The sequence below is a fragment of the Podarcis tiliguerta genome, assembly GCF_965153285.1.
Source record: "Podarcis tiliguerta genome assembly, chromosome: 10".
Lineage (NCBI taxonomy): Eukaryota > Metazoa > Chordata > Lepidosauria > Squamata > Lacertidae > Podarcis > Podarcis tiliguerta.
Window position 1 is genome coordinate 40,772,286 of NC_139543.1, and position 15,709 is coordinate 40,787,994.

At 41.3% G+C, this 15,709-nt stretch overlaps 1 protein-coding gene across 9 annotated transcripts in view; it reads right to left on the reverse strand.

The window, feature by feature from the left end:
• Positions 1-15,709, reverse strand: part of ANKS1B (ankyrin repeat and sterile alpha motif domain containing 1B) — a 318,652-nt gene that overhangs the window by 262,069 nt on the left and 40,874 nt on the right. For all 9 annotated transcript variants that reach the window (XM_083400502.1, XM_083400497.1, XM_083400501.1 and 6 more), the window contains 2 exons: positions 12,400-12,516; positions 10,164-10,339 (listed from right to left, as the gene is read on the reverse strand). In XM_083400502.1, the coding sequence (XP_083256628.1) occupies positions 10,164-10,339; positions 12,400-12,516 (293 nt within the window). The remainder of the gene's footprint in view (positions 1-10,163; positions 10,340-12,399; positions 12,517-15,709) is intronic.

Below are 15,709 nucleotides of genomic sequence, written 5' to 3' on the forward strand. Positions count from 1 at the left end.
TTTGCCTCTTTAATTGGAAGCTGGTTCTTCAGGAAGCAGATCAAAAAACAGGTCCCTGCAAAGGCATATGTGCCTTCAGAAGGTTTACTGGTGTTGGAGCAGGCCTGGTTTGCTACTCTTAGCCTTGCCTCCAGCTCCTGACCCAACGTGTCAGCTATCTGAGCCTCCTCACTAGCATTGCTGCCTGCCAGCTGATCCCTTGGCCCACCATGACCAATATCCCAACTTAATTTCTACAGCCCTAACCCTGACAACTCAATTCTGGTCCCATGAACCATTTTTCCAACATAGAATTCAAGTTGCTCACTCTTCTTAGGAAACTGACACGAACAAAAACCTTATAACACTGGAGCCAATACACATCTCACCATCTAGTATATTTTGACATAGGAGGAGAAGGCTCTAAATATTTCAGCTGCATACATGGGCACAGCTGTTGCCTCCAGGTTGTCAGTGACAGCTTGAATGTACAATCAAAACATGGCAGATGAGCCTTTGGCTCCACTCACAATAGAAGGGGCAGAGAAGAGAAGGAAACCCCTAGCCTACTCTAAAAAAATTCTTGAGGTAAAACAGCTACCTTCAGCCATCAGCTTTAATAATGTAATCATTATTAATAAAATAATTTAATACATTTCTGCATTATTTACAGGACTCTATACCCTCCTTTGTGTTAAATATACATATTTGTTGGTATGCTGATAAACAAAGAGTATACTTACACTCCTGCTTGCTCTCTGAAAATAACTGGAACAAATACTAAAAACTAAGTGCTCATCCAGACTTCCTTTTATGCTGTGTTTCTAGGCACAGGTCTGTGCTTTAAAGGTCCTTGTCGGAGTGCCCCCCCCCCAGTGTTTTCCTGTGAAAACACTCTATTTACTGCTGAATTGGAGCAATGCACAGAAAAACAGTAAAGATCAAGTTTTTCCTGTTGATTCAATGACATTAAACTGAAGGAAATTTTCTGCTTGATGAATAACATGAATGAAAGAATTGCTTTCCTTTTGTGCACTTTACATCTGTAGCCATATAAATTCATTCAGCACCCCTGGTATTACACAACAGAAGGAACAGAAGTGACCAATTTGTTTTGGCAGCAATGTTAGATTCATTACATTATCCACCTCTATCCTATCTCTTCTTAATCTTTCCCTTTCAAAAGTGAATAATCTTTGGCTTTTAAAATCTCTTTTGTCATTTATAAGCTCTACGTGGGCTATAATCATTTTCATTGCCCTCAACTGGTCCTTTTCTAATCCACTTGTTTCTTTTACTGGAATAAAGGATATTAATAGTACAATAATACTCATACAGTACAACAGCTACTTTAAAATATTTGCAAGGGCACCTTAAGGTATTGTATTTATGTATAATAACTGTTTGTATATGACTTTTCCTGGATTCAGAAAACCTAACTAACTACCAGCGAGTTGCTAATTTCCCTTTCCTGAGCAAGGTTCTGGAGCGAGTGGTCGCAGACCAGATCCAGCGCTTTCGGAAGAAACTGATTTTCTGGATCCATTTCAATTCGGGTTTAGGCCCGGTTCTGGCACAGAAACTGCTCTGGTCGCCCTGTATGATGACCTCTATGGAGAGAGAGACAAGTGAAACATGTCCCTGTTAATTCTTCGTAACCTCTCAATGGCTTTCAATACCATTGACCATAGTGTCCTTCTGGAGCGACTGTTCGAGCTAGGGGTAGGTGGCACCGCTTTATGTTGGTTCCAGTCCTACTTGGATGGTCGTTCCCTGAGGGTGTTGCTTGGGGAATGCTTTTCAGCCCTGTGGAACCTTCAATGTGGGGTTCTGCAGGGCTCAATCTTATCCCCTACATTGTTTAACATCTACCTGAAACTGCTGGGTGGTATTTTTTTGAGGTTTGGAGTATGTTGTCAGCAGCAAGCTGATTACACCCAGCTCTATTTCTCCTGTCTCTGTCTCTGTCCACTCTCAGAACCGAGGGGCAGGGATAGTTCTTTTACATTCACAATGGCCTTAATGGAACTCCATTGTTTCTTAATGTCTCTGCACTTTGCTAGACAGCTGGTTTGCCTAGGCCAGGGTTTCCCAAACTTGGGTCTCCAGCTGTTGTTGAACTGCAATTCCCATCATCTCTAGCTAGCAGGACCAGTGGTCAGGAATGATGGGGACTGTAGTCCAAAAAGCAGCTGGAGACCCAAGTTTGGGAAACCTTGGCATAGGCTAACCCAGGTATTCCTCTGCAGCTTGTATTTTCCCTTCATTATTCAATATTCTCTCTGCCAAGCTGTGGCAAGAGTGTATGGGATCTCAGGTGCCCACACAGGGTGTGTGTCCCTTTTGAGAATAGAAGGCACATTAGAGGCTGTCATGCTTTAAGAAATAGGGTTTATTCGCCTATTTACACCTTCCATCTGCATGGAGGGGGCCCAGATCTTACAGTATAGTCCACAGCAGTGCAAGCAGTCCTTTCTTCACCCTCACCAAGATGGATCTCTGCCTTTCTTCCTCTTTCTTCTTCCCAGAGGCCCTTGCCCTCCCCCAGAGCAGTTACCCTGGCAACCTTCCAACTCTCCAGTCTCTTGTCACACCTGGGACAAGGAGTTGTTGACCCTCAACTGCTCTCTATTGTAATGCTAACAGCTCTGCTCTGCCCTCAGTCAGCCAGACTGGTTTGCATAAGGCAGCCCAGGAATCCCCTCATAGCTTATATTCCCCCTTCATATCACAAATAACCCAATATCCTAGCTTTTAAGCGCTGTGAGACTTGGTGAAGGCTGGGCAGCCTTCCCCAGGCCGCTTGGCTCTGCACTGCACTGGGGCAGCCTTCTGGCAGGCCTTGCCAGTCCATGCTGCTTCTCCTGATGTTCCCCAGAGGCTGCAGAGGAGGAGGAGGACTGGACAAAGGTAAGAGGGAGTGGGCGTGCGAGTGCAAGGAAGGGCAGCAGCAGGGAGTTGGGGGACATGCATGTGGGCAACAATATGCTGGACTAGATGGACCTTTGGCCTGATCCAGTAGGGCTTGTGCTCTTATCTCCACAGAGGAAATTGGGATATAAATGTGACAAATTAAAAAAGGTTTGTAGAAAACTCACTCTACTTCTAAACTATTGAGACATGCAAATACATATACCCACTTTGCTATTAAAGGGAAGAAAAGGGACCTACAACAGAGTCCCATCTGTTTTTTTAGGGCTTGAGAGAGACTGCAACAGAAGCCATGTAATCTCTTTCCCTGTAAAATTCTTCCTGTGGCATACTAGTTGTGCTGGTTTGTATCTTTTTAGCTTTCGTTAAACTCATTTGCTTCATCTTAAAACTTGACATGTAATTTTCTTTCCAACATTTTAGTCTATATTTTGTTTAGTATTATCAGAATAGCTGCTTCTTTAAAAAATCAAATATTTATTTTAAAAATATTTTGCTGTTAATTCTATAACAATCTAACCAAAAAACACATAATGTTTAAAGGCTTTTATAAAATGGCTGATGCTGTTCTTTATATTATTGAACCAGACTGCCACCTATTGGAAAATACATTTAAAATAATCTGACTAGCTAAGCATTCTATTGATGCTATATTATTATTTTTGTACATGTTTATTACTTCCAGGTGTTATCAGTCCTTATTGATTTTAGGAATCTGCTTCAGTAAAATTTAACTATCCTGGACCAGAAAGAGGTCAAAGATTGCAGCAACCCCCTTGGGAAAATATTATGAGAAGTTTGAACTGAAAGTACCCAGGTTGATGACATATTATTTATCCCATGCGTTTCAAAATGGTGGCACTTTAGGGGTTACAGGTATTAGCTAATTACAATCCATAATTACAATTCCACCATGTGAGTTTGGGGCAATTTTAAGAATGTTTTTCTCTCTCTAAACATCCTTCTTTTATTGTTTCTTAACAACATTTTTGCATTAGTTGGTGAGATCTCAAACTGGATCACATTTAATGTCTACAGGTTCAACCAGTAAATGAGGTTTGTATGATAAGTTAGAACTGGCTCCACTTTGGTTGCAAGAAAACCAATTAAGCTCTTTCATAAATATTAAATTTTACAATATTGCTTTGAATTTAGCTCTAACTACTTTGGAGAGAATGATTTATGAGCAAAAAGACAGAACAGGTTTACTAGATTTGTGTGTTAGACAGATGAAAATAAAATTTATAGTTTCAAAATTCGATGTTAAGAGAGCGACTGATTATCCACAGACATAGAAAAAAATATTCTCACAAAGGATCAGTATTTTTACCCTGCATTAACCTGAAGAACAACTATAAAATACTACAGCAATACTACATAATATATCAATAGTATATTAATTGAACTTGGAAGAACTGTAAAGGTAGGCATGGGCTTTATTCTGTCCACATCACTAGTTTTATGCACATTTAGTAGGACTGTCCCCTAATTAAATATTTCTGAATAAAGGTTATAGCTACAAGTATTTCAGTATCATGTGACCTTCTGACAGTGTTCCTTGATTATGAACAGAAAAGTTCCATACACAAAGCAACAGGTTAGAATCTATTGATTCCTGCTAGGATTTTGGTTGCTGGAGGATCAAGTGACCTCAGTGGCACGGAGTGCCTTTCATCAGCTTTGCCTGGTGGCCCAGCTGCACCCATACCTGGAAGGGATAGCCTAACATCTGTGTGTGCTCTTGTATGTAGGTTACAATATTGCAACACATTATATACATAGGGCTACCTCTGAAGACACTTCAGAAACTCTAGCTGGTGCGGAATTCATTGACCAGGTTGCTCACTGGGACAAAATGATTTGATTTGGCCTGACTGCACTGACTGCCAATTATGGTAGTTCCTAGGCCCGATTCAAAGTGCTGGTTTTGACCTATAAACAGCCCACAATATCTCAAGGACCATCTATTACCATATGAACCAACCCAAACTATGTGCTTGCTCTGCAATAGGTCCAGAGGATGGCAACATAAGAATGGCCTTCATTACAGATCTTTAGATGGCAGGTGAAAATGTTTCTCTATAACCAGACCATTGGTTGATGAACATTCTATGGCCTTTTAAATGTATTTGTGGGAAGGGGGGAGGTTTATTGGTTTGTTTTTGTTTTATTATGCACTTTGTTCTCATTTTGTATTTTTATGTTGCAAACCACCCTGTGATCTTTGGATGAAGAGTGGTATACAAATTTTAATAGTAGTAGTAGTAGTAGTAGTAGTAATATAGCATTTATTAGATCTTCTATGTTGCAAGAAAAACAGAAAAAGAAATAACCACATTGGGCCAATTCTCTAATTAAGATACATTATATGCAAACACAGAGAGGTTTAGTTATGAGATAGCTCTATTGAGTTTGATCCAAATTTTCAAACACTGAATACATAGTGTTTTACCAAGGCCACAGTACAATAAGCATGTGGCAAATGTCTGCTGCATTTTCTCTTTGTTCGTGGAGATCGGGTCACTGATGCTCACGCCCTGGTCACACTTAGATTTTATAACTACCTTTTAATAACATTGGGAAACTTCAGCTGGTGCAAAACACAACAGCCAGAGTTGTCTATACTTCCTGGAAGATCTGTGCTTTATAACATGCATTGTTTATCATCTGTGCTGGCTTCCAGTTTATTTTTACATGAAATTCAAAATGCTGGCGAGTACCTAATCAACTTGGGACCAAGTTGCCTAAAGGACTGTTTCCAAATACAAAGCTCCAGCTTGCATGGAACACTAAGTCAAACCATGACTTTGCACGAATGCTCAGGCTCAGAGAGGAGATTGCAGCCACTTAGCTCCTCCTCTAGTCCTGTGATTTGTCTCACTCCAGACAAACCATGAGGTGTAACCAACATTTGTTCCTGATTTGCAGCAGACAACCCATGAGCCCATGGCTCAGCTCACATCAGCATGAAGAGAAGCAAAGTGACCACAATATCCTCTCCAGAAGCCTACATGCTTGCATGTTCTTCCTAAAGCATAGTGTGGCTTAGTGATATGTTCAAACTAAACCATAAATTTCCCCCTCTGCCTCCCCTTTGAGGCCTTCCTCTGCATCACTTTCTGTTGTGGTTCTAGGGGTTGCTCGTGCGTAAGCCGGTGCAAACACCTGGCTGGGTTGCCTGAGTGAACCTTTTCTGTCCGGACAGCCACTCACCCGTGGCTGTCTCAATCGCTGGCAGAATCCGTCAGTGGGGGTTTCTTAAACTTCTTCCAGCAAAGAAGCTCTTTGACGCCTAGTCTTCTCCTACTCTCTCTGCACGAAAGCCTTCTGCGCAAGGAGGGCGTAGGCAGCGGAGGACCTCTCCCCGCTGGTCCCCGGCAAGGAGTCATGGGACCGCCTCGCCGCTTCCCCCATCTGCCCCCCTTCTCCACTGGTGCTACGCTGATTCTCTTCCCCAGAAGATGGGCTGCCTCTCCCAATCCCGGGACGCTCTCCGGAATCCCTCTGGATTTTGCTCTCTCCCTCCGGCACTGATGGCAGTTCCCTGATACTTTCTAAGGCAGAGCTTTCTAAACTCCTGGGGTTTAACCTCTGGCTTGCTTGTAAAACTGAATTACTGTGTCGCAAAATGATGTTTATCTAAAAAGTGTGTCACCGACATGAAAAATTTGGAAAGCTCTGTTCTAAGGTATGGCTGGCTGGGGCATAAGAGAGTGCCCTTTTCAATTACAAGGCACTAATTATGTAACTACCTCATAATAATAATAATGATAATGATAATAACAATAATAACAATTATTACATTGGTCAACAACAGATTTGTTGTCTGTGTTTTTTCAGTTGATTTAGGATGAATCTGATGTGCTGAATCCAAAAATCACATTGGTTTTGCTCAATCAGGTCAGGTTTTTGAGCTATGGCCACATGTCGTTTTGTTTTTTTCGTTTTTGTTCACATGTACGCTTATGTGGAGCATTTTAGAAGAAGTTGGTGGGGGTAAAATGCCATGTCAAATAATTGTTTTGATTGGAAATGATTATTTTAATGACAAGAAGTATTCAGGTCCAATAGTTCTGGGTGATTATGTTGAAAAGGGATCAGTTTGAAGTCATAAAACCTTGAAATCTTCCATAAATTGGTGTGGCAAAGCATAACGTTGGGGGATCAAAACTAAGTTAATGGGGCAGCCGCCCCACGAAGAATTGTCAAAGGACTCTGCCGAACTGTTGGCATCCAGATTTAAGGAAAAAAACCTCCTCTCTGACAGTGCTCGCATCAGCTTCTTCCGCAACAGGCATCAAGAATACCTCCGTTTTTTCTCGGAAGAGAAGGACTTGGTGTACTGTGCAGATATTGTGCAGCTTCTGCTCAAGCTTGGAGTGCCACAGTATGAACCCAAAGATTGGAGACTGTTCATTGACAGCAGCAAGCAATCACTGAAATATGTTCTGCTACACAACGGCAACCAGTTTGCCTCTATACCCCTGGCTCACTTGAGTACACTGAAGGAGAACTATGAAGCACTGAAGTATGCGCTGGAGAAAATTGGTTATGATCAGCATAAGTGGTTTATTTGTGTTGACCTGAAGATGGTGAACTTTTTGTTGGGACAACAGTCTGGCTTCACCAAGTACCCATGTTTTCTGTGCATGTGGGATAGTAGGGACCGTGCTCAGCACTACACGAAGAAGGACTGGCCTGTGCGGGAGGAATTGGTGCCTTGCAGAGAAAGGAACATCATCAACGACCCTCTAGTGGACAGAGACAGAATACTCTTCCCACTGCTGCACATCAAGCTCGGCTTAATCAAGCAGTTCACCAAGGCTCTGGACAAGGATGGTGACTGCTTCACTTACTTGTGCCAGGCTTTTCCAGGATTGACCATGGAGAAGTTGAAAGCTGGCATCTTTGATGGTCCTCAGATCAGTCAGCTCATCAGAGATCCAGAGTTCGGAAACTCAATGAACGAAGTGGAACTGGAAGCGTGGAAGGCATTTGTTCTGGTAGTGAAGAACTTTCTGGGCAATAATAAGGCCAGAAACTACGCAGAACTTGTCAACAACATGCTGACTGCTTTCAGAAACCTGGGCTGCAACATGAATGTCAAGATGCACTACCTATTTTCACATATGGACCGGTTTCCTGAGAACCTGGGTTCAATGAGTGACAAGCAGGGGGAGAGATTCCATCAGGACATGAAAGAGATGGAGACCAGGTATCAGGGTCGCTGGGACGCAGTCATGATGGCTGACTACTGCTGGACTCTGAAGAGAGACCTCCCTGCCGCTGAGCATTCCAGGAGTTCCAAGAAACGGAAGTTCAAGCCCTGAAGTTTGAAAAATGGTGAAGCAACATGCAATTTACGTGTGCTTACCTTTATCAATGCCCACCATTCAGTTTACAGTAATCGATGTTTCTATCAGGTAATCAATATATGTTGTTGGAAAAACATTTTTTTCTCTTAAAAACATATTTAGGATGATATGTGTTGACAAAAATCAGCTGATAATGCCACAAAAATGTAATCGATTTTGTCACAAGATCTGATTTTTTTCAAATCAACATAGCACAAAAACCTGACCTGATGGAGAGAAACGGATGCCATTTCCTGATTCAGCAGTGCAAAAATACCCTAAATCAGTTGTAGAAAGCTAGACAACATTCAAAAAGTAAAAAATTGTTGCCCAGTGTTATTATTATTATTTATAATATTTTATTTATTTATACCTCACCCATCCAGCTGGGTTCCGTTGTTTCCTTTGTTTTGTGTTTTAAGAGAGTAACAAATAATTTCTTATTTTGTCAAGCTTTTAATATGCCTTGCATTTTTAACCTCCTATTGTGTTTTTGTCTCATTTGAAATGGACCTGTTTTATGTTCTCACATTGCTGTCTTCAGAAGTGATTGTATGCTTTTTAGTCTTGTTTTTGTTGCATTGCTTGCATTGTTGTTATATTTATTGTATTTCCATGTTTTAATTTAGATGTTCCCTTGTGGGCTGAAAGGTGGGGTAAAGATCTAAAAAAATAATAATTAAAAATTGTAAAATGTTGTAGGATGTGCCAGGAGAAATTAAAATAAATGTGTTTGTCATAGTGGACAATACAGGACATACTGCACTGCAGGTTCCTTGGGGAGCAAAGAACACTACAGTAATGGAAAAGAGATGTCATGCAGCAAAAATCTTTGCATTCTTGACTCTTACAATGATGCCAGTACCAGAGCCACCCTGCTAGATTTTAGCAGAAGGGAAGAAGAAAGCATAGAATCTGGCATCTGGCATCCTTTTTCAACAGGCATTGGACAATAAGCAGAATTTAAAATGACTTGCTACTTTTTCAGACAATTTTCTATGCTGTTGCTATGTTACCTGCTGCTGTTTTAGATTTACTAGTGTAATTTTATTAATTCATAGTTCATATGTTTTATTGTGGTTTTAATTGGTGTAATTGTTATTTAGGTAATGTTTATAGGTTTTATTGTAAGTTGTCCCAAGTCTTTAAGGAGCCATGCACTAGGACACAATTTTTAAAATGAAGTATAAAATATTACCTATTAGCTAACCTTAACTCTACCTGCCTTCACCCACATCCACACCCACACACCCCTTTAATATATATTAGCTCCAATCCAGAAAACTGTACAAAGCAGTGAGCAAGCCCCTGTTTCCACAGATGTGTTCACCACTGCTAAAGCTCTTTTCTTCTCCTGAAATGGAAAAGGGCAGGATCATCTCTGAAGCTCAGAGGCTTGGAAAGCACTGAGGAATCTCAAGAAAGGCAATAGGCACTTGGCACCTAACAGATTGGCTAGCCCAGGCATAGGTCAGGGATGATGGGAATTGTAGTCTCAAAGCATCTGTAGGGCCGAGTTTCCCTATGCCTGGGCTGGCCCAAATATGCAGATCCATTCATTCCCCAACAGAGGCTTAGCGCTGTGGGAGAAGGAGGCAGAGGAATCTGGGAAGTTCTAGGATAATCTACGCTATCTAGTAGTGCAACCTCTTGCCTCTCACCCCATAATCAAGACAATTTCCTTCAACTACGATAAGTCCTGCATTACCTTCTGAGGAACATATATGCAGAATTTATTGTCAGTCATTCCTATTAAAATGTTACCATTGATAGTTTTATTCAGTATACAATTTTTGATTATGCCAAGTGTGGTGGGATTTGAAGTGTGTGCATATATGTGTGTATAAACTAAACAATTTATTGATAGCCAGATACTAAGCCATATTCTGTCTTACTTACTATATTGGATTTGGATTGGCTTTCATTCATCACTGGTTCTTCTTCTGAGACTTTGCTACCATTGTCCAGATAGTGGTCAGATACAGTATGACAAAGCTCTTCCAAAGAATAATCCTTTTCTTGGCACAGTTTGATTTCATCCAGTAGTTTTGACAACTCCCCAGTCACAGCTTCACCTTTACAGAAAGCAAAACAACCTGTCAGTGTAGTAAGCCAAGCAAAACAAGTCTAAATATAATTTAAAATATGTTGTGTTAAGCATGGTCTAACCTTAGAAATAGATTAAGAGTTGGCAAGTTGATGGCCTCTCTCTGTAAACATGTAAACTGCTCAGAAGTTAATTCTTATTTAAATACTCTCCTTGGGCATTCTTCTAGAAGTCAAGACTTTAGCAAAACACCATGAAGAGTTGTTCTCTGTCCTGATTTAAGCATAGGACTCGCTTTCCCTCATTCAGACAGGATTGGCTGTGTTATTTTCACTTTTGGAAAACTTCACATGTTCAGAAGCACCATACTTTTTATTGATTTTCACTGGGTTTCAGAAATGGGTTTTTGAGCTGTGGATGAGCTCTGCTTCCCTCACTTTCACTCCATAGCCAGCACAAGTATAACCTCCAGATCAAAAGTACATTCCCATCACTCAGGTGAACTCAGTTTTGCTTTTTTCAAAGTGCTCCACATGTTTGGTGCTTCCTTTAAAACTTTTTAAATAGTTTACTGAAAACTTTGAAATTAGCACCACATGAAAACTCTTCTGAGTAAGGAAGGCATAAAACAAGAGAGGCGTGTTAGAAAGTTTAGATCTGGAAATTGCTAGGTGCATGCTGGATGAGTCTGAATGGGTCATTGCACGTGTGGAGATGCAGCAGCCACTGCAATATATCTCCAAAACCAACGGCCAACCAAGGAAACAACACATACACCTTTTGAACTTTTGCACTGAAGAGTACCTAACCTGTCACACACACACACATGTGTTTGGCAGTACTGTCTCTGTACCACAAATTAGATTCCAGAGCAGAAGAGACTATCCAGATTGGCTATGCTCCAGGAAGCAAAGGATACAAAGTAATAGAATTGAGTACTGGGAAAGTCAGCACAAGACATGTGGTTCATTTTGATGAACACAGGAAAGCTGACAAGAAAGCAATGGTGGCAGACTTTTCAGATGAGTCAGAGGAAGAAAAACAAGCCATGAATTGATGTATAAATACCTTTGTATGGTATGGTACCTCTAGTTACGGACTCGATCCGTTCCGGGGTGCCATTCGCACCCCAAAAGGTCCGCAACTGCGCACACATGCAGCACAATAGAGTGCTTCTGCGCTCACACGAGGTGCACAGAGCGCTTCTGTGCATGTGCATGCGGCGAAACCCGGAAGTATACACTTCCGGGTTTGCTGTGTTCATATCCTGAAAAAACGCAACCAGAGACTGGCATAACAAGAGTTACGGCTGTAGTCCACATCTGCAGATTCCAATAAGCAGTGCAACCAGAGGGGAGGAGACTGATGACAAGATCCCTGCGTTAAAGAATGATGAGGAGATGGATGAGGTTTCACAGCCAGATTGTCAGGTGCTCAATGAGACCCAACAAAGTTATTCCAGCTCCACGACTGTCCTACCTCACAAGATACAACCCCTAGAACCTTCCACCTGGGAAGAGACTGAGCAGATACCAGCCACTGGTGCTCATCTGTGGAAGGATGCTGCACAGGAAGAGATTGATGCACTACACCAAAACCAAACCTGGATCCTCACCAAGCTGCCCTCCCCCCGCCAATAAGGCAATTGGCAGCAAGAGGTGTTTAAGGTAAAGCAGGGTGTGGAAAGGGAAATTGAGTACTACAAATTATAACTTGTAGCAAAAGGTTATTGGATTGTTTGGCGGTAAAGGGCTGCAAGAAGCCAAGGAAATAACCACACTAATGGTGACTGACTTTCTAAAGAGTAAAGATGGGTCTGAATTCTTGCCACACAACAACAACTACAGCTCAGCTATTTGAATAACCTCCAACATCTGGAGTGTTCCTGGTAGGACATAAAGAAATATTGATTATCACATCTCCATGCTTTAACACATTCAAAGTAAGCGAGTTAGTTAGAATATATTTGACTTTCATTGATACTACAGAACTGTTCATCTAAATGAGAAGTAAAATTTCACAATGACTGTGCTTCTCAATAGTTCTGTAACATACTTTATTATGGAATAATTCTTAGAGAGTATTTACTTTTATTTGTTTGCGTAGGAGAAATCTCTGGAGACAAAACACAGGATTGATGATTTGTCACTGGGCATTCCTCTGTTGGTTCCTCTGCAACTGTGGCATTTCCTGTTTCTATGTATTCTGTAGTAAAAAATAAACAGGTAAGTAAATATACCATACTTAAATTCATCTAATTTACTTATTTTTGAATTTCACTCATTTATCCTAATGCAACATGTGTGTGTATGTTTTGAAGTATTATAGGATATTAAAATGGGATGTCTTAAGACATGCAACCTAATCCTATGCATGTTTAAAGGTAAAGGTACCCCTGCCCATACGGGCCAGTCTTGACAGACTCTAGGGTTGTGCGCCCATCTCACTCAAAGAGGCCAAGGGCCAGCGCTGTCCGAAGACACTTCCGGGTCACGTGGCCAGCGTGACATCGCTGCTCTGGCGAGCCAGAGCCGCACACGGAAACGCCGTTTACCTTCCCGCTGGTAAGCGGTCCCTATTTATCTACTTGCCCCTGGGGGTGCTTTAGAACTGCTAGGTTGGCAGGCGCTGGGACCGAACAGCGGGAGCGCACCCCGCCGCGGGGATTCGAACCGCCGACCTTTCGATCGGCAAGCCCTAGGCACTGAGGCTTTAACCCACAGCGCCACCCGCGTCCCTTTTGCATGTTTACTCAGGTATAAATTCCACAGAGATCAGTGAAACATACGCCCAATGAAGTATGATGCGGTTACTAGAAAATCTTAAGAGAGACACAAGGAACAAAAAAGCATTCCTTCTGTCTCCTGTTTTCTGTCTCAGTCCTTCTAATAATGGTGGCACACCAAAGAGAAAAAGGGCCTTTCCCAAAAGGTAATAAGAGGCTTTGTTTTCCTATGGGGAAGTTATGGGCAGCAATGCCCTAAGCAGCAAAAACACAGCTGTGGTGTGAGTGGGTGTATCTGTTCCAGTTTGCCCCATTTTTGTCACATTGCATAAATTTTTTCATGTTTATCCTTAGGCAAAGGCCTAACAATTGTATCACACAAGACACAGAAAAAGCTAAGTGACTATCTGTGCTACATACATGACTTTGTTATAGCATTTAAGCACAAGCAGTGTGCAGCAAGGTACATAGAGTAGGATAGAGCTTCCATTAAAACTATCTAGGATCATTTAATCACATCTTTCTTCACAAATTAATAAGTTTCTCTTCATTTAAAAGATTAGGCTCTGGAAGGAGTGATATATCTGCCAGATTACATGTTCATTGAAATGGTTAGAAACTCAGCTGTAAAACAAGGCAATAAGAGAATATGCAAGAAATGAAGAGCAGACTTAACACAGGCATTGCAATTAGAGAAACACGGCTGCCTTCTTTCAAGACAGGAAATGCGAGGGAATGCAGCCATGGATGGCATACAAGCAGGCTCAGCTGGAATGAGCTACTGAATTTCAAGGGACTAATGAGACAGCTTTAGAAAATCTCTCACATATTAACTTAGCTGTTCTTCAAATCTAATTTGGCATTGGGTGGATGCTTTGTATATGTGGCAGCTCTATGTAAATAAAAAGATAGAAAATGAGCCCAATGTTATGTGGCCCATGCAAGTTTTAGCATCTATAAAAATACCAGTTAAAAATCTAGTAAAAAAAGGAAACTTTTATAATGCATTTTCTGAAAATTAAGTGTTGTCAATAATTTAGCAGCATAATACATCCCTGCCCCCCATCCAGCTAAGCATTTTGGTGGATGGATTTATATAATTTATTCTGAGTTAAAACACATCACTGATCATTAACAGTAAAGCTTCTAAGAATTTTCAACTTAGTAGAGGGACAAGACATGGGAGTCCTCTGCCAGCCTATTTGTAATATCACTCAAACCCTTCTAACAATTTGACAGCCAAATGGAATTAAAGGAATAGTAATTCAGAAGAAGGAACTTATACGGATAGTTGCAGATGATATAATCATTTATACAACATATGTAAATACATCAGCCTTTAGGAGTTCTATAAATATTGCAAGAATATGACAGTGGCAGGCTTTAAAATAAATGATGGTAAGAATGAGTTGCTATCATGACATACAAAGGAGAAAGAAGAAAGGCAAATTAATTGGAGCATAACAGTGGAGCAAAACAGCTCAATATTTGAAAGTCTAAATCAAAAGTTGTATAAATAATTATTTCTCCCTTTCAAAGCAAATTCAAAAGCATCAATTTTCTGTTCTGATTACAGCAGCATAGTCCAGAGACTTAGAATATATTGTGCCTCATTCTTAGTCTGAACAGAAATGTCAGTGTAATCTTACTCATCCAAGTCCTTCCATATTTTGAAAGTTCCATGCTCAACTGCATTTGGGTTCACTTTGTTAAAACTGCAGATTAAGTGGTTACGTTATTTCATCCAATATTATATCAGCAAGATACTTCATTGGAGGGACGCGGGTGGCGCTGTGGGTTAAAGCCTCAGTGCCTAGGGCTTGCCGATCGAAAGGTCGGCGGTTCGAATCCCCGCAGCGGGGTGCGCTCCCGCTGTTCGGTCCCAGCGCCTGCCAACCTAGCAGTTCGAAAGCACCCCTGGGTGCAATTAGATAAATAGGGACCGCTTATTAGCGGGAAGGTAAACGGCATTTCCGTGTGCGGCTCTGGCTCGCCAGAGCAGCGATGTCACGCTGGCCACGTGACCCAGAAGTGTCTTCGGACAGCGCTGGCCCTTGGCCTCTTTGAGTGAGATGGGCGCACAACCCTAGAGTCTGTCAAGACTGGCCCGTAAGGGCAGGGGTACCTTTACCTTTACCTTTTTAAGATACTTCATTATATCTATATCTATATTCATTAATTTTCAATAACAATTTTTTCAATAACATTTTTTTAAAAGAAAAAGATACAAAACAAAATCCCAACTTACCCCCTCCCTCCTCCAGGACAGCTCAGTCTATTTAAGTTTGCCAAAGTCCAATAAGTTATTTCTGTGGTGGCTATTCTTCAGGGTTACCAGCAAAGTATTTTATAAAAGGCTGCCACATTTCAACAAAATCATCTACATCACTTATTTTATATATATATATATATATATATATAGCTTTTTAAGAGCATGGTCACACAGAAACATTTCATCATACCCAGTAACACATATATCCAGTTACCGGTAAATTATCTCTTAAAAGTAAAGTTGATTATACGGTGCAACTCCAGCTTATCAACTGGTATCATCTACAGGCAATCAGCACTCCCACAAATAATCTGCTGGCTGGGGAGGCATGGCTGGGCCCCATTTAAACAGATGCACAAGCCGGAGAGCTTCCTCAATCTCCCGCCCTCCCTAATTTGCAG